This window comes from Musca domestica, unplaced genomic scaffold (genome assembly GCF_030504385.1).
Source record: "Musca domestica strain aabys unplaced genomic scaffold, Musca_domestica.polishedcontigs.V.1.1 68, whole genome shotgun sequence".
Taxonomy (NCBI): Eukaryota; Metazoa; Arthropoda; class Insecta; order Diptera; family Muscidae; genus Musca; species Musca domestica.
This window is the reverse complement of record NW_026712379.1, coordinates 3,271,354-3,282,433: the sequence shown is the minus strand read 5'-3', so window position 1 is coordinate 3,282,433 and position 11,080 is coordinate 3,271,354. Positions and strand designations below refer to the sequence as shown.

The 11,080-nt window shown below is 33.5% G+C and overlaps 1 protein-coding gene across 1 annotated transcript; it reads left to right on the top strand.

The window, feature by feature from the left end:
* The first annotated feature begins 7,055 nt into the window (after positions 1–7,055).
* LOC101893822 (serine/threonine-protein phosphatase 2A activator) lies at positions 7,056–8,887 on the top strand. Its single transcript, XM_005187758.4, is given in 7 exon segments — positions 7,056–7,222; positions 7,283–7,422; positions 7,424–7,573; positions 7,630–7,972; positions 8,034–8,134; positions 8,214–8,321; positions 8,518–8,887. Coding segments are annotated over 7 exon segments (1,074 nt in total). The 5' UTR covers positions 7,056–7,185; the 3' UTR covers positions 8,713–8,887.
* Positions 8,888–11,080: the final 2,193 nt, after the last annotated feature.

Genomic DNA, 11,080 nt, shown 5'->3' with positions numbered 1-11,080 from the left:
CAATGTGGTAGGAAACTAAAAAAGATCCGTGTTTCCCGAACCGGAAATTTTTTGGAGAGTTTATTAAGTAGTTATGTCTGAAAATGATCATTTGTATACCCTACACCACATAGTGGTAAATGTATTATGTCTGAGCATTTGTTAGTAACAGGGAGAAGGGACCGAGATAGACCCATAGTTACTTTTGAGGATCTTCATAGAATCACTTTCTGAGTCGATTTATGCACGTCAGTCCGTCCGTCCATGTATGCTTGTGAACAAAATTCAGGACGCATTTATTATCCATTTGAGATGAAATTTTCCAAACATTATTTGTTTGATCCATGGACGAACCCTTTTGAAATTGGTGATATTCGGATCAGATTTAGGTATAGCTCCCATATATCTTCAACCGATTTCGGGTTAATTGTGCACCAAATGGTTGTGGTCGAGAACGGCTAATATTTGCATACACCTCATATACATGTCCTTAATCCGAGTTCAGGTTTATTGTGCAAATAATGACAAATATAAGCCCAAATCGAGTGAATTTCGGAACGTACGTTTCCATTTTGTCGAACTCGTCTCTGATATATATATTTCTTTAACACAATTCTTCTCGAATTGATATCATGCACTCTATAGCAATGTTGTTGGATATGACAGATTAAACTGTCTCCGTCAAATTTAGTGAAAATCGATTCAGAATTGGAAATGCCTCCCATATATTAGTTTTCTCTGTAACCCAACTATAACTGCTCTAAAGCCAAATGTTGTTGAGCTCTACTCAATATGCATAGTGGTGTACGGTATCATATAGTCGGCCCGCCCAACTTTTGACTTTTCCTTACTGGTTTCTACTGAACTCTAATTAAGTTACAATTAGTACATATTTTTATTACATATTTTGAGTAAGATATTGTCCCTGAACTCAGGTTTCAAATATTGTCCCTCTTTTTAGAAAATAAAAGTGGGTAAATTAAAAAAAAATAGGTTTAACAAAAAATTATTATCTTTCTATGTTGCTATGGTAAAATTAAGAAGGTATAGTAATTTCAAATAAACATTCCCATCTTTGCCATTTCTGTAATTTACCTTGTCAAATTTCGCTGCATAGATAATAGGCTCCCATCTCTGAATGGATGGATTTATAAATACAATTTTTTTTTACAATGAGATGTTCTCAAACGAATATATTTTTTTTTAAATTGTAAACACATGATTACATGACTTTACCTCCTTATCCTACCATGTATGTTACTCTTTCAGGGTCAGTAATTTTTAAACATTTAAATTAATTTGAATTAAAATTAAAGAGTCTCAATATTAGATTTGCAAGTTCATTAAATATTTATGAAGTTTTGTTCAGGAAACTCCATAAACCAAAATATACTTCAAAATATTCTAAAAAATGTCGATGTCTATAAAATCAATTTAATGAATATTATCTCTTATAAAGTCCTCCATTTGGTTAAGTAAATGAATTTCGGTTGGTTTTTTTAATAATTTGTACGTGCTATTAATAACATTGAGAATATACTTCAAAAAAGACAGGTATGTTTTATTTATTTCGTTCAGATGATCAAGAATAATTTGGCAACGTTTAATGCTGCTTTAAGTTAAAATTTGAGACAATTTGTGTCGATCATTAAAATATCGTCATTTTTGAGTCAAAAATCGGAAAATCGGCATTTCCTATTTTTAGGGTAAGTAATAGCATGTTTCCATTGAAAACCGAACAACGTTGTTCGCTCTCAGAATTAGGTACACGAATTAACCCGTTCATACGGCACGATTCGTAATTCATAGTAAAATAATTCATTTTTTCAAAAATTTTGTTTGTTGATTTGAATGGGAATTTATACAAAAATACATGAAATTCTCACTGATATGAATAGAAGAAATTATTGTTTTTCTTCCAAAGAATAATTATATCATTAATTTTACAGTTTTCATTCATGTTTTCAACTTTTTGTATTAATTTTGACATTTTGAACATATTTTTGTATTTTTCTATTTTTAAATTTTACTGGAGAGACACTTGTCAACATTTTTTTCTGCCGATACAAACATTTTGAAAATATTGCCTCTTTTGTTTGCAGTTTTCTATGGAAATTTCAACTCGTGGACAAAATGCGTACCTCTAATGAAAGAGAAAACAAAATGTACTTTCGTTTGAATGTACATACGCCATTCAACATTGTAGTTTTCATTCATAATTTTCAGTCTTCCCAAAAATTTTTAAAATTTCATTAAAGTTTTTTAGTTTTAATTTTTAAATGTCATAATTTATTTTTTCGATAAATGCTCTCATTTTTTAGGGATGGGACATACATTTTCGTTGTTCTGAGAGTGATTTGATTTGAACTATGTACAAATATGAGTGTTCGCTCAGGAAATTTTGTGTGAAGAATTAAGTAGTTTTTTCATAGTTAAGGGCATGGTAGAAGAATATAGGTAGACGCGTCGACACAGCTGCTGGGACAATGAACTGTCAAACCAATTTTAGAATTGAAAATGTTGAATGAAAAATTATTTAAATTTGTAAAAACTGTTGAAAAACGCGAATTATGATAGCCTCCGAATGACGTAGTATAAGAAAACATATAAAAATCTACTTATATTTGAAAAAACATTTACATTTTTTTGACATATCAATGCTCCCAAGCGTTGATGCATCTACCTGTATTCTTCTGCCATGGTCTTGTTCTAACTTAATCGTGACATATATGATTATGCTACATTGCTTGAATGAAAAGGCAGAATGTTTAAAGTGAAAACAGATTGAAATTATGAGAGAGGCTTGCTCACGGCCTCAAATGTTACGAACAGAGCGAGAATGTCTGTAAATAAATAAAGGTATAAAAGCAAACATAAGAACTAAATAACAAACAAAGTTCTGTTAAGTAATTGACTAACAGGGATCATAGTAGTCTATGGAGATTATTTAAATGACTATTACTAAAATGTAATTTGTATAAATTGTATCACAGGTTTGAAATGCGATTCTAAGTAAATCGAACGCTCAGGTACAGTTTAGAGCTTATATATATATATATATATATATATATATATATATATATATATATATATATATATATATATATATATATATATATATATATATATATATATTAGTAAGTTTTCATGGGTTTCGAGTTTTTACACGAATTTCTTCTGGTGGTTTTGGATATACTTACAAAAAGGCACAACCCTGGACGTGTTGTATATGTAAGTATTAGGAGATGAGTTCTAGCGTTTTGTAAGGCGTTCTTGGGCGAAATGTTGTGTGCGTAAATTAAGCAGTCGTCGGCATATAAAATCGCTTGAGAGCCTTGGCCGATATGGGGGAAGTCATACAGGAAAATATTGAAAAGGTAAGGGGCTAAAATACTTCCTTGCGGCACCCCACTGTTTACTAAACCCGTGGCTGACGACGTGTTTTTGATATTAATTAAAAACTTTCGTGCAGTGAAAAAACTTGCCATCAACTTGACCAGGTATGGGTCTATACCAATTTCGATTAACTTGTAAAGTACTCCTGTGTGACATACCGAGTCAAATGCTTTTTGTATGTCTAAGGAAATCGCTACAGTAGACACTTGGTTCCTTAGGTTTGATGTTATATCACTGTGGAGCTTTAGAAGCGCGTGTTGTGTGGAATGGCCAGACTTGAACCCAAATTGGTATGCTGAGATTGGACTAACTGGTAATTCGTTTTCCATTTTTTCTTTTAGGACCGACTCAAATAACTTCCCGATGTTGGACAATAGTGATATTGGACGAAAATTGCTCAAAGTGTTGTCATTAATTATTTTCTTCTTTATGGGAATATTTTCGCCAATTTCCAGAGTGATGGGAAATATCCATTGTTAATGCAGTTGTTGAAGAGACATGTAAGCAGATTTATAACATTATCTGGGAACTTTTTAATGAGAAAATTGGAAATCTCATCAGGGCCGCTTGATTTTTTACAATTGATTTTAGTAATTGCGATTTTTATCTTTTCAGGATTGGTAAAGTGAAAAGAGTCTGGATTGTTTAATTAATTGAAGTTATCATCAAATGAGTAGATGAGCGGTGGAACGGCGTTGATGCATGCTGTGACTCTAGAGCTAAGATCATCTACAGGATTTGTGGGCACATTTTCTTGAAAAATTTCAGAATAAAATTGTTTAAAATTATTAGCAATTTCGGAAATTTCCGTAATGGTTTCATTTCCTATTTGAAGTTTTTCGCAAAATGATGATTTATTTTTGCCGGTAAGTTGAGCTACTTTTTTAAATGCTGGTGGCCCGGGTTTGATAGTTTTCAATCTATTACTGAACGCCTGCGCAGATTCAGTATTGATTAGATTTTGAATGATAATTTTAAGAAGTTGGATTTGCTTAGAAAGCATAGTGTATTTAGGGCTTTTCCTATTTCCAGTACGGTGGTAAATCTTCTTTAGTTCCTTCTGCCATCTATGTTTAACTTTGAGAAAATTCTGAACTTTATCGGAGAAAGGCGGTTTATGGATATTTAGGGCAATTTTTTGTGAGTGGTTGTTGTGAATTCGAAGAAGTTCGCAGTTAAAGTCTTCGATAACATCGTCGATTTGTCCATTTGATAGGTTCCTATTAATTGGCGGCATAATTTGCGTTGACATTAAATTTAGCTCTTGTCGAAAATTGTTCCAATTTGTGTTTTTATATGAGGTGAAAAACTTTGGCTGTCTCAAAATTAGATATGTGCAATAAAATGATAATGCCAGTTTAATGGGAAAGTGATCGGAGAAAGTTGGCAGCGTTTGTATATTGCAGTTTTGAATCCCGGGTTCGACCAAATGAGAGGAAATTAGAAAGTGATCCAAGAATGAGGAACCATTTGGGAACGATGGAGTGGAACCACAAAGACGTGTAACCTCTAGTGAGTTATCAGCCAACCATGCGCGCACCTTTTTGCCATTAGAATTTTCATGTAGATCACCCCATGAGTTACTTTTTGAGTTGAGGTCACCTCCAAGAATAAATCCATCAAAGTTTTTGCAAAGTTGTAGCAATTTGTTTAAATCTGATCTAAGAGAGTTTACTGGCATACTGCAAGGAATGTAGACAGAGCCAATGAGGTATTTAAAGGTGTTGTTATTTCTCAATATTTCTATTTGAATGAACGACGTACCAATACCGACGTCGTTAAAAGGGATTATGGAAAATTTTATGTTTTTTTCGCAATTACTGCAATTCCAACAGAAGAGTTGTCATATATAAAGTTATAGTCATTAATCCACATTTTCTTGTTGTTCCGCAGATGGCATTCTTGAATAAAAGCAAAATCTATGTTCTCACGATGGAGCATATTTTCTAATTCAAGTTGTCTACTAGAATCAACTAGTGAGCGTACATTGAGTGTGAGAAATAAAAAGGATCTATGGTCCATAGATAGATTTTACTTTTGTGAGAAGCCTTAGGAATTCTTGCTTTGCTTCTGCCTTTGACTTTTTTTGGAAGGTGTTTAGAAATATTTCAATTTCTTGTTCTAGAGAAAGCACTTCGGGCTCTAGAAATAAATTGGCAAGTTCAAGGAATTGTTGTATTAGAGGTGGCTTTTGAGAAGTTTCTGATCCCTTTACAGGTGTTTTAAAATGACTGGCAAACGTCTTACCCGGAGATAATATAGACATGTTCAGTGCTCTACTCACGTTATTTTGAGCGATCGATTTAATTTCCATTGCGTTGGCGACTTTTTCCGTCTGGCTGCGACATAGGCTTTATAAGACGGACAACCTCTCCAATTAGCCGGGTGGCCTAATTTACCGCAATTGACGCAGTAAGGTTCTGATGAGTCTGTAGCAGTTCGCTGGCACTCACCGGGAAGATGTTTTTGGTCACATTTAACACATCTATATGGACAATTGCAGTTGCGGGAGATGTGCCCGTGGCCTTGACATCTGCGGCACTGAGGATCGCGATCTCTTTTCTTCGGTTTTTCCCATTTGATAATTTGTATTTGTATTTAGTTCTTTTATGTGTGTAATCTCACTAGCTTTTTTCCCTGGCAATAAGGATACCAAAAATAAGCCAGTGTCAATGTTTTTCTTTATAGACATTGAGGTTTTGAATTTTGAAACATTTGCCACTGTGTCAGGAACTAGACTGTCCAACTCTTCTTTGATTTCCTGTATGTCTGAAAATGCGTGGAGATCCCGGATCAGAATTGAATCTTGTTTCAGCTCTATTGGCGTGAATGTATAGGAGTCTATGTTTTTTTGCCCTCAGTATAACCATCATAGAAGCATGAACTTTTGGATCCGACAGAAATATTTTGCTCTTTGTCTTGTTTATGTTTTTAATTTTAAAAGAGGATTGAGGAATTGATGCTTTAAGCGACTCAATCAACGTCATCATATTTACATTGAAGACAAAAATTGGCGGGCACCAAGACATTTTTGATTTGTGTCTCCCATCTCTGGTTATGCGGGGTTTTGCGTTGTCATTGTTTTCGGCAGGAGCTGCCGAAATTTCGAAATTAATTAGGATCATCAGGATTATGACTCAATAATCGTTCTCTTAGGTCGGCAATATTTATGTTCACTGGTGACTGCACATTTCAAGACGTTGTCTTTTTCTTTCATTTTGATCGCAGTCTTTAGGTTGTTTGTTTGTTGTTGGTAATGGCGGGAATGAATTTGAAGTTAATGCAATAACTTCGGGTACGTCGTATTCCATATCAGGAAGAGTGTCAGGCATCTCCATTGCAAATTAATGCAAATCTGATGCCTGCAGACGGTTAAAAAATACAAAAATAATTTTTTTTAATTACAGCTTTAATCAGCACGTCTAATTTTTAGGGTAAAAAATCGTCAAAATGCCGATAAATCGGCAAAAATGGCAGCCCTGCTGGGGACATTTTCTCAGTAACTCATCTCTCAAAATGTCTCTCTCATTGCGCTCTCACATAATGAACTTTTGGATAAACGAACAGATTCCAGTAAAAACGTGAGTAAACTTGTAAACGAACACTCCTATTGATTTTTGTTTGACATTAAATTTGGCAAGCAGCTAATCTTGAAGGTCCCCCTTATAATTGAGCTATGTTTCAATGTGAGTGACATTAAGAATGAAGAAGAAGACCGCAGAATTTATGTTTTTTTTTTTCAAGAAGTTCAATTGCATAAAAACGTCGTAGATTGCAATATAACAGGATTACGAAAATCAGCTATAGAAAATGGATATGGTAGTTCAGGATCCCAAAAACATACCGTGTAAAATAATCCAGTTCAACAAATGAAATCATAGAATACAACCTAATGTTATTTTTTTAGTGGAATTGGCAGGAGCCGGGCAGCCGGAAAAATGTGTCAAGTGTGAAGCAGATCTCCAAAAGTGGTTGCGTTCCGAGGCGTACTATGATTTGATTGGCTTCATCAATGGAATAAGTACGGCCATCCAGGGAAAAAAAAATCTCAGATGATTTATACATTTCACCGCAAATGGAAAAGTTATTGGGGATATTTGAGAAACTTAACAGTATGGTTGATGAGACTCCACCTACTGATCAACCGCAACGTTTTGGAAATAAAGCTTTCCGCACATGGTCACGTAAAATGAATCATGTAAGCACCATGATATAGGTTTGCTTTCATCCAGAGTATTCTAAATTTTTTCGTAGGAAATATTTCTCATACTTCAAAGCTGTATACCGAGCGAAAAGTGCACTCTTGTAACAGAATTGGGGTTTTATCTTTCGGAATCGTTCGGAAATTCAGTCCGCATCGACTATGGCACAGGTCATGAACTCTCATTTATTTTCTTTATGTGTTCCTTGTTCAAAGGTGGTATATTAGAGGAAAAAGACAATGTTTCCTGTGCTCTGCGTCTATTCAACACGTATTTGATATTTGTGCGACGTCTTCAAAAAACCTATAGAATGGAGCCTGCTGGTAGTCAGGGTGTGTGGTCATTAGATGACTATCAATTTGTACCATTTATTTGGGGCAGTGCCCAACTTGCATGTAAGGCAATTGCGTTTATTTTGCTATACTATTTTTTTATTATTTGGTTATGTATTTGTAGGTAAGAGCCCAATAACCCCAGAAAAGTTTTTGGACGATGAAGTTATAAATGCAATGAAAAATGATTACATGTTCATTGCCTGCATAGATTTTATAAAACAGGTAAACAAGATATTATAATCACACAAGGGCCTAATAACTATGACATTGTATCATAACATTGACCGTTATTGTAACGCAGGTGAAAACGGGTCATTTCGCAGAACACTCATATCAGCTGTGGAGCATATCCGCAGTTCCTTCTTGGGCCAAAATAAACTCTGGACTTGTTAAAATGTATCAGAAAGAAGTGAGTATAAAACGAATAAATCGTAATATATGTCTCAATAGGCAATTTTCAACAACCTTATATATTATGCAAAAATATACTGCTACGAAAAAATTGTATATTGACATAAAGTTTAAAATAGGAACCGTATCTAGATCGGTCACATGGATAAGGTACCAACGAATTATAATATATATACATATAAATATATTTTCAGATTTTGTCGAAATTCCCTATAATGCAGCACGTTCTATTTGGAAACTTAATGACGTTTAACCCTGTCAAACCTGGAACTACAATATCAAGTGCACGATTGGGATTTATACAACCTGCACCCCCACCCAACAAGATGGTCGCAACGAATAGCCTTGTTTCAGAAAATGCAGTAGTCGAAGACAAAAAGGTTGAATGAATTTCATTACTATGTTATGTATAAAATTGGACAAGGCCCAAGTTAAAATTCTTCAACACAATGATTCGATGGTTACTTTAAAACTTGTAATACGAATTACAGATTTGAAAACTTTGGTACTAATATTAGCTGTATGTATTCACAATATCTTAATATATACATCAATACAATTTTATTTCTTATCCTTTTACGCTATTATATAACTAACAGGCATGTTGCAGAATCGAATCGGAATGGTTTGCATTCCGTAATTCAAAATCGTTTTTTTTTGTTTCACTTCTTCGGATTCTGTACGAATTGGTGAACTACGAAAATCTCATTATTCAGTGTGAATATTGCAATATTAGAGGAATGAAAGATCGAATGTATTATCAAATCTAAACAAACCGCATTATTAAAAAAACACTGTATAAATAGTATTTGTGCAAATATTCTGTTTAAGATATTTTTTGGGAAAAGAAAGCTTTTTTAATTTTTACGCAATGCAGGGAGTTTTTTCAGTAATTGAGGCGCAAAATAATGAAGTAATGAATTTTAGAGATGTTTCGGGCTCCTTACCCTACCCCAGTGCATTTTAATAACGAGTTAGTTTTAACTTATGTATAAATTCCTGTGCTTGCCCCTTAATAAATAAAACGTTAATTAACATTTCAAAACTCATTTACAAAATATCTCCTTTTTATCTTTGCTTCAACTTATCATTCGTAAGGCCAGAGTGTTTAGTTTTCACAAATGAATTATTTGAATTGGAATAAAAAGTTGGTTTCAAGAAAAAATGGTGCGGCAACATCAGCAATTAAAATTTGTTATTTTTAATAAACATATTAAAAAGGTAAATTTAATTATGTATTTATTATTAAAACATTTTTATCACTTGAAAGTGTTTTAAAGTTACAAATCCCTACGAAAATACAAAATCCAAAGTGTTTTCAAATTGAAAGAATGCTTTGTTTTCTGAAGAAGCTAAATAGGGAATTAAAATCTCTTTCTTTTGGAATTCGTTCCTGTGACATGCCTGGCAAATCTGTAAAAAACAGGAACCACTCGAAAGATGCTATTTTTATCTTTACAACGATATCAGAACTGCTTAAAACTATTTTTAAATCTCATACGAGGGAATATAGAAAGACTTGAAAGTCAAACTGTGCTAAAATGTTCATACCGCTCATTTACTCGGAGTGGCATATTTGAAAAAAAAAAAAAAAACGTTTTCATGTTGCAATTTCTGTGAAATTTACCTTATCTTTCTAAAAAAATTCATGTTGATATCTGTAAAACCCAAGGAGTTGCAGCTTTTTCTACTTGTATGCTGGCATAAATCTATAAAACAGGATGTTGAGATAATGAAGCACCATAATTCTGCCAACCATGTTTCATATTGCAAATCACCTATATAGTCCATGTAGTTATGTTGCTTTTATTGTGATAATCTCAGTCTTGAAATGGGGTTTTCTCGAAACCCTATATGACACTCTTTGAACAAATGAGCGATATGTGTATAAATAAGGATAAATGTTATCAAATATTCGGCTGATTTTAAACTCAAATTAAACAAGGCAACTCTTATCTATTTAATACTAATAATAATTCAAGGGATATTTCACTGTAAAATCTATATCTATAAAAGAGGAAAATGTATGTTTGTTTGTTTGTAATTTATGGACTCGAAAACCGCTGAACAGATTTTCTTGAAAATTTCCAAGTATACTACAACATCGCCTGAAAGTAACATGGGCTATACATTTCTTTGAAATTCAACTTGGATCTGGAGATATAGCATCAGAATCGGAGGTAATTATATTGAAATCGGTACAGATTTGGATATAGCTCCCATATATATTTTCAGCCGATTTCATGTATTTGATGCACCAAACACGATATGTATGTTCGATTCCAATGAAATTTGGAATATGTAATGGGATTTTGATCAGAAAATAAATTTGTCAAATTATATTGAAATCGGTTCAGATTTGGATATAGCTCTCATATATATTTTCGGACAATACGTATGTCCGAGTTCAATAAAATTCGGCATGAGTGCCTAAATTTGGTACACAAATAAATTTGCCAAATTATATTAAAATCGGTTCAGATTTGTATGTAACTCCCATATATATTTTCGGTCGATTTCACATATTTAATGCACCCAACTCGATATGTATGTCCAATTCCAAAGAAATTCAGAGAGACGAAATCTGGTGCCCAAAAAATGCCTACTTCTAAAGATGGAAGTTTCCTGCACGCTTGACATTTGCTATGAAATTAATAAATCCGAAGGATAAACCCTTCGTATATGCGGACAAAATTTGGCATGTTCCTGCTTTTCTCATGGTCAGCTGTTCCTGTCATGTTCACACGTTGGTAGACC